The sequence below is a fragment of the Amia ocellicauda genome, chromosome 15 (assembly GCF_036373705.1).
Source record: "Amia ocellicauda isolate fAmiCal2 chromosome 15, fAmiCal2.hap1, whole genome shotgun sequence".
Taxonomy (NCBI): domain Eukaryota; kingdom Metazoa; phylum Chordata; class Actinopteri; order Amiiformes; family Amiidae; genus Amia; species Amia ocellicauda.
In genome coordinates this window covers 16,162,889-16,179,059 of record NC_089864.1, presented here as the reverse complement: position 1 = coordinate 16,179,059, position 16,171 = coordinate 16,162,889, and the positions used below count along the sequence as shown (strand labels likewise).

General features: G+C 34.0%; 1 protein-coding gene across 3 annotated transcripts in view; it reads left to right on the top strand.

The window, feature by feature from the left end:
* kcnc2 (potassium voltage-gated channel, Shaw-related subfamily, member 2) overlaps nucleotides 1-16,171 on the top strand; it is a 68,736-nt gene that overhangs the window by 42,504 nt on the left and 10,061 nt on the right. For all 3 annotated transcript variants that reach the window (XM_066724124.1, XM_066724123.1, XM_066724122.1), the window contains exons 2-3: nucleotides 12,201-13,134; nucleotides 14,895-15,059. In XM_066724124.1, coding sequence (XP_066580221.1) covers nucleotides 12,201-13,134; nucleotides 14,895-15,059 — 1,099 coding nt within the window. The remainder of the gene's footprint in view (nucleotides 1-12,200; nucleotides 13,135-14,894; nucleotides 15,060-16,171) is intronic.

Sequence of the window (16,171 nt, the reverse complement as noted above, 5' to 3'; positions counted from 1 at the left end):
GGAGATTGGATTAAAAAAATATTACATAACCAAGCTCATGCCGCTTAAGCAATGTCTGAATCAGCACTCAGTTTGTTCTGAATGTACGTACATGTCAACACTCTCGGCCAATACTGGTGAAAAGGCTGTCTGCTGTTGTCAGTAGGTGGAAATGTATAGCTAGTTCCCTTGCCTGTCAATATGTTACATGAAAGAGTGAATTCCCGCAGCTATCACCATGGTCTTTCTGTGCATTATTGTTGCTTGTGATGAGACATCTGGTTCTGCTGATGATATTGATATACATCCCCGACTGTTTTGGGAGATCCCATGGTGACTGTACTACTCTCAGAGGGAGCCACGTGTCAGTGACATTCAGATGGTTTAGAAATGGAAAATCACATTAACAAAAAATAAAAATGAAAGTGCAAGTTTTCTGAATGAAGATAGCTAACTCAGAATCCATCTCCCACTTTCCTCAAAACTGTGATTAATTAATGTGTCTGAGAGCAATATGTCTTATGGACATAATTTCTTTCCCTTTTTATTTCCTTAGCTATAATTTTGGAATGAATAATTTAAATTTGTAAGCCTGAGTGTGTTGTGCAATCCTATTTTTAAATATGCCACTGGTTGGTTGCCAAAAGCTGTGGATTTGAAAGGTTTCCCCAAGCGAGTCGGCTGTCATGAGGGATACAAAAAACTAAAAGGGAAATAATTAGTTTAGAAAAAAGACAATAAACCACTTTTATTATCATTATTATTATTATGATTATTATTATTTTAGTATTAGTTTTAGAAGTAATAATAGTAGTGGTAGTATTGGTTTCAGCTTCTTTACTTCTTTATAAAGAGATCGCAATTTGATGCTAATGTGGCTGCACTAAATAAAGAATATATCAAAGGAAAACACGACTTGTGCCAAAAGGCATATTCATTTTGGCTACTCAACCTGGAATTATTTATTTTATTTCCATGTTTATTTTCATGTTCAGAGCAAGCCCAGCCAAACAGAGAAATAAAATGATTTTTAAGTCATTTTAAGGTTAGCACTACGAAATATGTCAAATGGCAGATGAAAAGTGTATTTATTTAATTACAAAAATGACAAGCCTTAAAGAAGGGCCAAGTATCTTCTGCTATTCCTGTTTGTTTCTATATCCCTATATTGTATTACACTATATCATCTATGTGTTATCCTATGTGTTTTTCTTTTATGACTGCCAGTTTGCATGAGAAATTACTTCTGGAAAAGTATAATGTGAAGAAACGAACAGGGGCAGTAAATCATGGTCACTATTATTCATTTTTACCCTAAAATACTTTGGAGTGAAATGCTTAGGTTTGTAAGATTACTTTCAGATGTATGTTGTTGTTATTAATATGTTCCAATGAAAGAAAAATACATTGTTCACATCTTAATCAGGTCATTGCCATTTATGAATTAGTTTAAGGAGAATTTAGTTAATTGTTGGTCATAAAGTTAGTGGTCTATATCATACATATATATGAACTGAATAAAACAGTGAAAAGCACATATTTCCAAGTGTATAATTACCAAGGAAATCAAATGATAGAAAGCAAAGCTGAGAAGAAAAGGCACAGCATTGTTTTAATGACCAAAAATTATAATTAAATACATAAAGATTTTACATTTTAACATATGATATTTAATTTAATCTGGATTGTAAATATCATTCATAGGTCTACATCATCTCGGATATTTTAGATATTTTTGTATGAAATGCATAGCACTAAAACATCATGACCATATAGTGTGTCAGACAGTGGAGATAAACCAATCTTGCCAGTCATTTCAGACTGTTAGCAGCAGCTGTACTCTCACTCTTGGGAGTTTTGTATACTTTCCTATTAGCGGCAAGTCCAAGTACATCTGCTGTGCATAGAAAGAAATGACCTTTTTCCTCAGTGTGAATTCCAGCTCACACAAGTCCTGGCTGATTATTACTATTACTACGAATTTGGTTGTGGTAATTGTTAAAAGAAAAAGGACAGAAAGGAAAATGTGAAAACCTTGATGTCGGCTATAAAGTCCCAAATCTTGAGTGAAGAGAAATGGGTCTCTTTTGTAACTCTGAAGCTTAGAAAAGGACTCTCATAGACTCTGGTCTGAGAATACGCTCATAGAATTTAAATGAAAGATTTTGCTTGACCACATGTAGAGTACTGTCTTCACTGTCCTTCCCTCCATTTTAGTTTTCACTGACACAATAAATGTTGAATGAAAGACAGCTACAAATATATTCCATGTTTTCAAAAACACACAAAAGACCTAAGATTGTTAAATCCTACAGCTTTAGAAATCTAAATGAATCCTTTTATAATAAATGAATGAAATGCCTCATGGTTTATTGTTGCCTTTGAGTAAAGCTCAAGAGAAAGCTGGGTAGCCACCAGCACATTTTCTAATCCACTGCCACTTAACAATGGGACAAAGTGTCACAGTTATGTCTTGATAGCATTCTTTGTAATGCTTTGCTATGAAATAATTTAATAAGACAGATTCCAAGTTATTAAACTCCTGTAGCAGTTCAGTCCATTTTCATTGGCACATGATTTAGCTGATATCGCATCTTATAAATAATAATCATCATAAAAAACAACCATGAGATTCTTAATTCTGTACATACATTTAGAGATATTTCAAAATGGGATTTTATTTTTTGGGGGTTAGCAAGAGACCTCTGTATGACCACAGTATGTACACTACTTGTTTAGAGCACTGATCTGGGTAATATGGGAAATGATCTATCTCAAAATACCCAATGGTTTCTAATAGGAAATGCTTTATATTTGCATTCAGTTAATAGGAAGAATAACTGAGCACCAAATTGTAATTACCAGGTCATGTAATGGATTAATTTCTACTGCAGTGTGTGGTAGCTCAGTGCTGGAATACTATATGAGAATTCTTCAACCTTGACATCAATCAGTTCCTCTGATGACTACAATGCTATTGCAGTGCTGCTTAGATAGTTTTGAACATTTTTCTTCCTATATTTTATTCTCTGTAATACTATTCTTCAATTATTATGTCTACTCATACCACTCTCAACTTGCTAGCACAACTATTTCACCACCACATGATCTGAAACTAATACCAGTGGGTACCCAAGGCCCAGTCTGACAGATGCAACAATCCTACCAACTGCCATTCCCTTAAATGAAGAATGTGCTAACTCATGATGAATATAAGAATGTAAGTGAAGCCATTTATTAGAAATCTAAATACTGCAAGGCACCTGTCACATCTCCATGTGTGAAAGAGTGAAAGAATCCCCTAACAGAAAAGGAGGTGTATTTCTCACTTCATCAAAAAGGAAGAGAATTAACTTTTTTTTTTTAACTTTCTGAGCCTCATCATTAAAATAACTTTTTTTTTAAACAAGTTTAAAATAACTTCCACAATAAAATACATTTGCTATATGGCCGTCACCACATTTGCACTGCTGACAGATCCTGTGATTTGGTTGAGCAGCGGCCCTTTTCATATTGGGATCAAAGGGTTTAAATCTACTTAGATTTGGCGTGTCTTTGTAAATTATTTTTTTATTATTTTGCTGTGATCTGTAAATTTGTTTCTTTTTGGTTTATTTATGATGTCTTTAAGCAGAATTCCAGATAGACCCTCATAGGCCACGCATTGCAATATTACCTCTGGAAAGTGCTGTAATTTATCAAGTAAATGCTCTGTCTGCTCTGCCACTTTTTTCATATTCAACATCAAATGTTTATGTACTGATAGGCTGCTGATTGATCGTTCCTTGTGGAGAAGTACAGCTGAATTATGCATTCAGTGAACTTTCTTCTGAGGAGACTGCTAATAGGGAATACATCACTATGGCTCCTGGTCAGAAACGTACTTCAAGGACTTTGCAGCAGCTTTACTGTACATGCATGGACTCCCAAATACACAATATTTCATATAGATCTGGAACATTTCAATTGATTTTTCCAAAAAAGTCATATTTTTTGTAGTAGTTACCAGAAAGTTTGCAGCAGCTTTACTGTACATGCATGGACTCCCAACTACACAATATTTCATATAGATCTGGAACATTTCAATTGATTTGTCAAAAAATAAAGTAATCTTGTTTTTTGTAATAGTTACCAGACAGTTTTTACATTACTCTGTGTCTTTTTATTTCTGTCAGTCTATTTATATGTCTATATTGAATCATCAGCGTAAATAAAACAACCCCCCTCACACACACACACACATATGCACACAGAAAAATAGGAAAGCCATTAGAGTAGAATGACCTACATATTCTGAACAGATTCTGAAACTGTGTGAGTCATACTACCAAAATCATCACAATGGGAAATTGCTTCTGGAGGTCTGGAGACTTCCCTGGAACTGACTCTAACAGTCAATTTTTTGTGCCTCCGATGTAAATACATGAATCTTTAAGCACAAATATAATATATAATATAATATATATTTTATATAATATATATAAAATATGTACTTATGTTTATTTTAATTTGTATTTTTATTTCAGTTATTTAATAAAACTAAGTAACTTTGATCAAAACAAAATCTACAAAAAAACATGATTAGTGTACCAGTATTACTATTATTACTAATATTTTAATGAAATGATTAAACAGTGGTTAACATTTTTGGCTTTCTGTTTTGAGACTCAAGCAATCTAATTTTGATTCATGTCACTAGTGAACAGCTCTTAAAGCACCACATATTTGAAGCGAAGCTCTGTTTAAGTACATCTCCCAGGATTATGAAAATAGATTGTTCCCCTTCCAAGACTTCAAAAGCTACTATTTAAGGCAAAGTAACACCATTTAAATGTTAGTAAAATCTACAGAAAGGGAATTCTGGCTTATAACCAAGACTTTTAAGTATATTTATAATTGCATATGTTTATCTTGATTAAAAAAAAAGAAGTCATAGACCAATTCAAAGACTGTATCACATTTCATTAACACATTTAACTTGAAGGTTTAACACACCGAACTATGCACCGATTCCTTGCATTGTAAAACGTAGCAATATGTAATGGAACTCTTTATTAACTTGTATCCTGCATTATATTTGTATACAATGCATTCACATATTTTATATTAAATTACTCTCTCATATTATGTTCAGTTTCAGTCTGCTGTCATTTATTTTTTATTCTCTTTTGCAAGATTCCAGGGCTTCAAATCAGATCGGAAATATAACTCATATCTCACTTTATGTCAATGTATTAAATTTGTGTTTTTCATTAATATGTCTTTTGACACATGGGGCACCTTCACTGATTTTGTCTGACATTAAAAAATATGATCTTGACATTTAAACAACTAAGTCATTATCTAAATGGTAATGGAACAATTAAGCCACCACATTGACGGCGCTGTGGGCTGTGCAAAGAGAAGTTACAGCTTGCCCTTTTGAAATATGTTAGATGGAGACATGGAACAAGCTACTTTTCAAGATTATATGTGTAGGACCAATTTAAGTAGTGTAAAGTTTCATTGTTATATTGAAACAATGCCAGGTAGAGGAAACTTCACATTCATTACTTTGTGATCTGTAGACAGTCTATCCATCTTTGTTGTATTGGTCTGTATAACATAAAGCATAAAATAATAACAATTTGTTGTGACTATAAATAAGACTTGTTGGCTCATGGTTGAACTAGCTCACAGAGGATCCCCTGGTATGTGTATAAATGCATTAGTCACTTTTATACCACATATGTTTTATGCTCACTCATGTTATAATCTACATAGCATACCACTCCAGTAAGAGCTCATGTGATTCAAATCTAAACACATAAATGTACCATCTTAAACATTTCTTCAAATTGTATCTATGGCACTTACATCTTTACTTGCCACACGTGGTAACAAATTCGTTTTTATTTTCCATGTTTCTTCATGTTCCCAGATATTACTTTTAAGATCTGTATTTGTTAAGAGATTTATGGTTTTGAACCTAATTGTATTTATGGATATGTTATATTTTTAACCTTCGAGAAACAAGCAGATACACAGTTATTTTATTTGTACTATGCAATTCTCTGCTATGTAAAAGTAATGTCTATACAATTTTGTAAGAATGTGAGGAAAGTCAATCTGACAGGTAAATGAGGCAAACTCAATTATGTCTGTAAGTTGATGTTCTTGGTTTAGCTTTGCTCCCCACTTCCACTCAATAGTATTTCCATTGCGATATATCATACACATGTTCCTTAATGTGCACTATTAATGCTTTATAATGATTTATGCATTACCATTGATAAACCATAATTAATAATTACGACCACTTCCAATATTCCAACATTTGTTTCTCTCTTCTAGTGATAGAAATGGAGACAAACTATACTGAAAACAAACTCTTCTGTTTGGACTTTACATTAAAAACAGAGTATAATTCTAACCACATAGCAACGACTAACATTATATATGTACATAGCTGTGGACATACATAAATTGGCTACATTACAGGGAGAAACCGAAGGCAGATATGTAACACTTGGAACCATCCCAGCCTGTTTTTTTCCTTAGGTCTCAAGCCAAGAATCCTGGTTGGCATTTGACATACCTGATCTGCTAAGTTATTTAGATTTAGAGTTTGCAGTTATGTTCTCCAGTAACCTGCTAAACATTTTTTTTCATGCATCATGTCTTCCTCCTGCTGCATTCCTCATGCATTGTTTTGTTAATTTTTTTTATTGTACTTGTGTAGAAAATACTTTTTTAGAGATTCATGGGTCAGGACTTGGCATGACAGGGAACTCTAAGAGATCTCGATTTGTTGTTTGGTGACCATTGCTAGAACCTGTCATTTTAGCTTTGCTTTGTCTAGTTTGGTTGATTACAGATATATCTCTCCAAATATCTTTCAATTCATAGTGCTAAACATTGTAATATAAAAGTGAGACAACATTTATCACCCATTCATGCAGAGGCCTTACACAGAACAACCTTTCAATTCACAGGTATGTTGCACTGTGGCCACTGGGCCATGGGTCTCCCAGGAAAAAGGCTACAGCTCCAACAGAGTTGCCTCGCCTTGCTTTACTGATGTCTTTTCAGAAATGCTTTACAATAATGGGCAATAATTCCTCATGAATTACTATAGTACAACACAGGAAAAACACATGAATACATGATGTAATTCTTGTGAACTCAGATGAAATGTATTTGTAATTCAACAGTGCATGAGCAGACCATTAGTGTAGTCTAGGGGTCTAAGTAGTCTAAGTCCTTAGTCTAGGGGCAATAATGTATGCTGAAATATGTGGCTATAGGGGTTTCATGCTGTTTGGGATGTATTACTACAAACGGTGCCCCGATGTGACTGTGAATCGACTCACACACGGGTCCGCTGGGTGATCATCAACGCATTCCATGGTATAATATAATAATAATAATAATAATAATAATAATAATAATAATTATAATAATAATAATAATAATAATAATAATAATACCATTATTTATTCAGTGCTTTTTTTGCTAGTGCTCAGAGCTCTTTACAGACATTATAAACAGAGGTAAAATGTTTAAAAAATGTTTACGCATATATTTATCAATATATCTCTTCTGTACAACCAACCAACAGTGGCAGTATTAATTATATGCAACATATTAATATATCAAACAATATAATTTACTGATATTTCATCATGAAGCTCCTATAGCTGATCTGCCTGCATAATGTTTCCAGTTTCCTGTATTACTTCTTCCAGGGTTTTTATTTTAAATAATTATTTTATATAATAATACAAATTAAATATAACTGGAATTTATGCAAGCAGGCGTTCAACTATACCCTTATAGCATAACATGAAGCACATATACCCACATATTTCAGTTTACTATAATGGTCTGCTCATGCACTGTTTATTAGGAAATAACATGAATAAAATGTATTTAAAAATTAAATATTGAGATGAATCCATAAATTTTGATTGCATTTATTCATATAGCCAGTACCGATTAACACCATTTGTTGCAAGGGAGTTACGCATGAATTAATGAGGACCATACTGGAGAAAAAAAGACCCTTAATAACCATGAATCATAATGAATTCATACCCTCTTACTTGCTCGCCAGGGGGTTGTGAAAAACATGAATCAATGTGTGAAGACATGATTTATATATCTGATCAACTTAATTTATTAAAAATGAATTCAATATGAATAAGAGCCTTTAAATCATTATGAATTCACATACTTGAATTACAAATGAATTTCATCTGAGTTCACAAGAATTACATCATGTATTCATGTGTTTTTCCTGTGTTGTACTATCGGAATTCATGAGGAATTAATGCCCATTATTGTGAAGTGTTACCGTTACCGTTACCGTTCAAAAGTGTGTTTGAAAACAGGGGCCGATAACTACCAATTATTACTGTTAGAAGGAACTGAAGCATAGTGCTTTTGTTATTCAGCAGCTCAAAAATATGTGTAAGAATAAATGCATTGCATCTGCCTCAAAGCATAGATTCAACTCTGTAACTTTATCAGCAGAAATAAACCACTGATTATTTGCAGAAACCAGCAGTGTGGTGTAGGTTAGCCCTGGATTGTGACAGAATGCTAAAAATGACATTCTCTTACATAGCTCTGACTCATTTCACAAACAACAACTGCCTTTGAGATAAAATAAAGTTTTTTAAATTATTAGGGCTGTACACTGTAGCGAAACAGTTGCAGAAATTAGTATTACAGTCATGTAACTGCAATTGCTGTCAGAGTGTCCTGTAGAAAAAAACGTTTAGCCATGGTTAATCTTGCCTCAGCATTAGAAACCTGGTCAAGCCTCTCCTATAAATATGAATAGGCATTTTAAACTATACTTTAACTGTACTTTACTGTTCAGCATTTAGTTGGTTTAATTTAGTAAATTGTGTTTTGCTTGGTAAACATACAAAATAATATATTTGACTTTTCCAGTGGTTACAACATATCTGTAGGAATTAATCTTTGGGTGTGAAATTGTCTGAATTAGATGAGACACCATACAGAGATCCCATTGATGTAATTCCCTTTTAACATCAAAGGTTATTAAACAGGTCCTTCAATCCATCAGAAGGAGCCGGAGTCCCCTTGGCATTCATAATTCAGTCCTCTGCTTCGGCATAATATCTCCTTCTAAGTGCATCATGCATCAGCTGATACAGGACATACTTCTGTACATTTATAATTTCTCACATGGTTTTTGAAAGCTAGACAGAATCTACTCCTGCACCTAATAATCATTACCATGTAATACTAAAGAATACCATTAGTTTTGTTAATTAATTATATAACACTTTACAATATGTCTCCCAGTTACAGTGTATTTACATTGTAGGTACTCAGTAACTACATTTGTAATTACTCATTAGAACAGTGTAATTATGCATTATCACAATGTACTTAATATGTGAAAATGATTAACGGTATATGTAAGTACACACACGTTTGTAACAACATTTGTAAATATGTTTTTTCTTATTCTAATTGGGAGACTAATTGTGAAGGGTTACCCATTTATTATACCACCTGTACAGTAATTGCAATTATTTTCTCTTGTTTAAAATATGCATGTGTTTAAGTAAAATAGTTGTTAAAATAATAATGGATTAACTAATATTGTGAATTTCCTGTTGATTTGTAGTATATGTCTGTATTACAACCAGACTTGGGGTCAAATGCATTTGAAATGTTATTCAAATACTTTGAAGATTGCATTCACCACTTTCCAACAATGCAAGAATAATCACAGGTCTCCCAATCAAACTCATCTGATCCTCTCCACGTTTGAAGTTTGAAGAACAAACCAAAATCGAAGCAAGTGGAAACATCTTGCGGACGCCTTCATCCAGCAACGGATCAATACGATACTGTGGTGATGGTTTAAGCGAAACATAGAATATGTTGCTATATTATTTTACTTAATTTTGAAAAAAATATATATATTTAATAATTTCAATTTTGTAACTCTTACTTTCATAATCTAGTTTCTGCATTTACTATGAGAGCAAGACTGTCATTACCAGATGTAACTCCATTTGCTGATAATGCTTTAATGATGATGTCAGCATTAAAATGTACAGACCGATTATCTTAAATTATCTTAAAATTATAATGGCCTAAGGAAATTCATAATTGTTGCTAATATTTTATATTTTAAAGTTTAAAGGCAAGGAGTAAAAGTCCAAGAAAACAGTTCATTGTCCTAGAAACATCTAAACTGCTAACGCAACAAATCACCAAGAGCAATGTATTTGTATTATTTAAAGTATGTGAAAAAACCTGATTACTGGATTATTCTATACATTTTTTTAAACTGCATGTAAATGTTGTGATGGTGATGCCACAAGTAAATTATGTATTATTATGTAAATTAGCAAGATCAAAGGTTTGAACCTCCCTCCTACACCTTTCAAGGTCATGATGAAAATGTTACAGCCCTACAAATTATATGGTGTGTTCAATGTCACACTTTGGGGAGGTGAAATACACTACTTAATTTAATGTGTACCCTGTTTCCATTAAAATGGACTATTTATAATAACTGTCTGGAAACAATATGTCCTCCACTTACTACTCGAGATTATAAAGTACAAGGTCATTTCTCAGGTTTGTTGGATGTTTTGATTATCCCACAAATCCTTCCATCTCTTTGCCAACATATATTCTTGGCCCTAAGGGGCACAGTTTGTTTATTCCAACATGTTCATCATTCCTTCCTGCTGTTGTAATGTTGGTTATGTACTGACATAAATCCACAAGAACAAAGGTTGTGTTTCAAATGTTGGCCAACAATTTTGTGCATTGAATTTTTTGCATAAAACAAAGCAATGGAATGCACAAGACAGCAAAAAAGTGTTTGTCATGGCACTGAACTATATATATATAACTATATTTTTTCAATATAATTAGAGAATTTCACAATTTGATTGGTTCTGAGAAGTTGTAGGGTAATACGAATGAAGATACAATGTATTTCTTAATGTCAACAATACAAACATTCCCAGATTTACATAAGGGGTCCATTGCACAACTCTTTAAAGAAATAGTTTTTTCCATAACTCGAAAATGAACTGCTTGCTCTTCATGTATCTAACATAACATTTATTAACTCTGAATTTTTCATAATGGGGCCAATGGGAACATTTAACGTAAAGTCAAATTTACTTAAGTCAGGTGTTACGTAACCCAGGGAGTGCCTCTATTATGTTATTAACACATACCTTTCTGTTTCAATTTAAAAGAAATAATCAGATTTTCTTCTTCAGATCGGCCTGGGGTAAAGTGCATTTTCTCCATTGTGGTGGAATCATTTGCAAGATGCTGAATGCAAAATGGCTTAAATGTCAGTTAAACTCACCCCATGTGGTATTGTTGCATTTCAGCTTGAGTTCTTAACATATACACTGGTCAAAAACAACATCATGGAAGCCTTTTTTAACCATTTAGATTTTGTTGTTGTTTTACTCTGATGTCCTCAGTCACATACTACTGAGAAAGGACAATTGATTTGACTATACATTTGCATTTTGTTTGACATTATAGACAAGGTAGGCCTAGGGAAGACATTTTTCTACATAGGTATTGACTCAGGAATATTATTAAGAGATATATCTCTCATCAGAATTCATGAGCATAAGGAACTGGTGACTGTGTTCCTCCTAAGAGCTGCTGAGATGGGCTTTCAAAAAATAATACTATTCCTGAGACTGATAAATGTTCCTGTCACAAGGTTTTACAGAATGCTTGAATCTGAATTGCTCTGCTTATTTGCACGCTTCTTCTTTGGTTGAATGTATGTATAATTTTGCGTGACTGAGAATAATGGTAATTCAGTCTTGCAAAACTTTTGAATGACAGCTTCAGGTGTGAATACGATTAAAAAGTAAAATGCACAGATGCACAATACAACATATCAGGTGCATTAAAACAATGGACTTACAGCTGCAGTTTAAGTGGAAAGCCCTTGAAGGTTTACATTTACTCCTTGACCAGGTAAAGAATTTGTCTGTTATTCTGGAACAAAATCACCATGTAACTGTAATGAATGTTAATTTATCCTCATTACCTAAAAAAAACTCAACTCAGCTTTGGTACTGTAGCTCATGTAAAATAAGCATATATGTCTTTGCCTTGACAAGTAGCAGGTGTTAATGAATTTTCTGCAGGGTACCAGAGGGGGGGAGAGCTTCTTAACTCTGTTTTTTTTTCTCTTGCAGTTTATCGCCTTTGCCTCCTTGTTTTTCATCCTCGTGTCAATCACAACATTTTGCCTGGAGACTCATGAAGCTTTTAATACGATTATAAACAAAACGGAACTTATAAGGAACGATAGCCAATTGGAACAGGTCCCACAATATGAGATTGAAACGGACCCGGCACTTACATATGTGGAAGGCATTTGTGTACTCTGGTTCACTTTTGAATTCCTTGTGCGTGTGGTTTTCTGCCCTGATAAGCTTGAATTTGTTAAAAACCTCCTGAATATCATTGACTTTGTGGCAATCTTGCCATTTTACCTGGAAGTGGCTCTCAGTGGACTTTCCTCCAAAGCTGCTAAAGATGTGTTGGGCTTCCTCAGGGTCGTTAGGTTTGTCAGGATCCTACGAATCTTCAAGCTAACCCGCCATTTTGTAGGACTACGAGTGCTTGGACACACACTCCGAGCTAGCACTAATGAATTTTTGCTGCTTATTATATTTTTGGCGCTGGGAGTGTTAATATTTGCCACTATGATTTATTACGCCGAAAGAATAGGAGCCAGCCCCAATGATCCAACTGCTAGTGATCACACGCAGTTCAAAAATATTCCAATTGGATTTTGGTGGGCAGTTGTCACTATGACCACCCTTGGTTACGGGGACATGTACCCTCGGACGTGGTCAGGGATGCTGGTGGGCGCCTTGTGTGCGTTGGCTGGGGTGCTCACAATAGCCATGCCTGTCCCGGTCATTGTCAATAACTTTGGAATGTACTACTCACTTGCCATGGCAAAGCAGAAGCTTCCACGCAAGAGAAAGAAGCATATCCCACAAGCCCCTCAGGGAGGCTCACCCACATACTGCAAGACAGACTTGAACATGGCTTGCAATAGTACCCAAAGTGACATCTGTCATGGCAAAGAAAACAGGCTGATGGAACGCAAAAGATCAGGTAAGGTGTATACATTATCAAAATAAGGCCCATGCACACCTCCTGTTTTAGTGTATATATCTATATCTATATCTATATCTATAGCTATAGCTATATATATATATATATATATATATATATATATATATCTGTAATATGTTAATCGTGGAATCAGAGATTCAGGGGGTTTTCTTTCTATTTCTTCATTTGTGAAATATAAATAAGCTGTTCACCTCCGGTTTGTAGGGAAATTGACATATTGAATGTGTAAGGCACAAAAACTATGCAAAGATATGATTTAGGCTTTACTTTATTATAGACTTGTTTTACATGTTGAGTTTGTATTTAATTGAATTGGCGCTCACTTAATTCTGCCCACCCAGTCTCTGAATTCTAGAAGGGTTTTCACTGTTACTTCTGATGTGTTTGAAATGGATGGCAATTCCGCATGTATGCATTGTTCCTGTTTTGCTTGCTGAAAGCTAAAGTTGCATGTGGCTGTGCTTGGTGTGATGCATGAGGCTTGCTGCATTATGACATGGCACAGTACTATGCATCTGTGTTGTCCTCCCATGTGGTACAGTTATCATAAAACTGATTACTCATGTGATTGAAAAAGAGATTGGATCAAAAAGTTTGAGCACATTTTTGTTTAGAAAACAATCAGGAGTGTCAGTGGAGTAATGCATATCCCTGTAATGATGTTAAATTGTTGTCTCTAATTAAGCTGTCATAATTAAGATTTCTATTTAAAATAGCTTCAGAAAAAATGTATTAAAATACATTTATTGGGAGTATACATTGTAAGTGAGAGTTGCAATAAGATGAACATTATTTTTAATACTCTTACATTGTAGTTTAGTTTATATTTTGGCTTCATCACTAACTACCTCTGGGCAATTTGTTTCTATATGTATATTCAAAAACAGTTTTTATTGGAATAGGGAGTTCGTATATTTTGTAGGCAGAAGAATCTTCAGAGTATCACAGAAAACATACAACAACAGGGTATAGCCAGATAAGAAATCACAGCAATGTAAAACAACATTGACATCCTCAAAGGTTATAACATCGTCAGATCATAACTTCCATAATACAAAGAAAAAAATAATATTAACAATTACTTAATTTTTTAGGTCATGGTTTGAGATAATAGTTGGTTCAATTTGAGCAAAACGGGTTACTGGAAACTGTATTTGTTTTAAAATATTGACAGCCATCTAGAATTAGATAAATACCTATTTAGCCAATCAGTTTCCAGTGTTACATTGTTTATCTTATAAAGGATTATAGTAGTAAAAGCACAGTTAAGTGTAATAAATAACTGGGCAGCATGGATAGTTATGGTCAACCATGATAAAATACAGTGCAAACCAAAGCTAATTGATAGTACACTGGAAAAATGGGAAACAAATTATAGTAAACTACCAGGTTTAACTGTACTAGAGTGGGTAAGAGGTAAGGCAAGATTCACATAGTAGTTTGAATATTGTGTATGATTTTGATGCATTTATCTGAAATCTTATGTAAACTTCCATGTTGTATATCAGTATGGTTTCTGAGAATGATCATACATTGATATCATACATATAATTATCCAAATAAATATGTATTTCAATTCCTTTTGCAACCCTTAATCACTGTGCTATTGCCTTCATGCCTTTTGTACCCCAAGCTTGATGTTGCTGTTTGCTGTGTTCAACTGTGCAGAAATTACACAACTCTTTGTAACTCTTTGTCCGTATCATTACTGTCCATAAATGGCGTGGTGCTTTGACCAGTGTTGTCAGGTGAAGACAGTGGAGGAAGTGACCACCCCATGTCACCTGAGGAAAGACTCCCAATGAGGAGATCTAGTACCAGAGACAAAAACAGAAGAGGGGGGACATGTTTCTTACTGGCAGCAGGCGATTACACATGTTCTGCAGATGGAGGGATCAGGAAAGGTATGGGTATCTTTTATCGAATACATTTACATCAATGACAATAGCCTCACCCTAGCAAGAGCATAGTTAGGTCATTCATATATATATACTCATGGAAGTATGAATACAAATCAATAACTGTAGTCTAGACCACAAAATTGGCATCAGGGATACAATTTCAGTATTTTCGAGAAAGCATGTCTCTGTACTGGCATTGTCATGCGTATAGACAATAAATAAAAGTGTATCTAGTTTGCTAGTTATGCTATACTTCAGCAATGGGCAACAACAATGTCAAAGAAAGGCATTATTGTTATTGTAAAACCCAGGAATGCTCTTTATCGTTAGGGTGTTGAGAGAAGAATCTCTTAGACTCTGAACATGAAAAATAGCACAGCTTTCTGAGAAGGATGCTATTTTACCCTTGGCATAAAATGCTTTCATTCTGGTGTCTGGTGGTCAATAATGCATAATTGCCTTAGGCACAGCTTTAACATGCTTTAACTGCATTAGACTGAAAGTCCAACACTGCTTATAGTATATATATATATATAGCTTAGATGAACATTCATATGGGTGAGAAATGGACATTTCATTGAATATTTTGCTCAATCAATTATAATATTTTGCATATTACAATTGAATATTGAGGTTGCTAGAATTACAAGGAATGGTGACATGTTTTGAATGCTCTGTAATCAGTACCTTCCTGCTTGTTTTAAGATGTTTACATTATACAGCGTGATGCCAAATAATGAGGGAACAAATTACCCCAAACAGTATAAAGCATATGTAAGAAGATACATTGCCTAATTAATCTGATATATAAAAATGTCCAGAGAGATATAAGTGTAACAAAACACCAGAGGAAAAAAATAAGTCAACAACAGTACACATAAACTTGGTACTTTGGCTTTATGCATCATTAAGGACTTCTTGTGCAACATCATGCCGATGGCTGGTATTTCAAATGTGGGGGAATTTATACAGTTCCTCTATTTATGGCAGCGCCAGTTTTAATATTCGAGGTTTAAGCAAATACATACTTTATTTAGTTGTCTTCTTAATTCAAATAAATACAATGACTAAAGAATACACTTTCATTTTTTGTAATTATTTGACAATTAGAATAG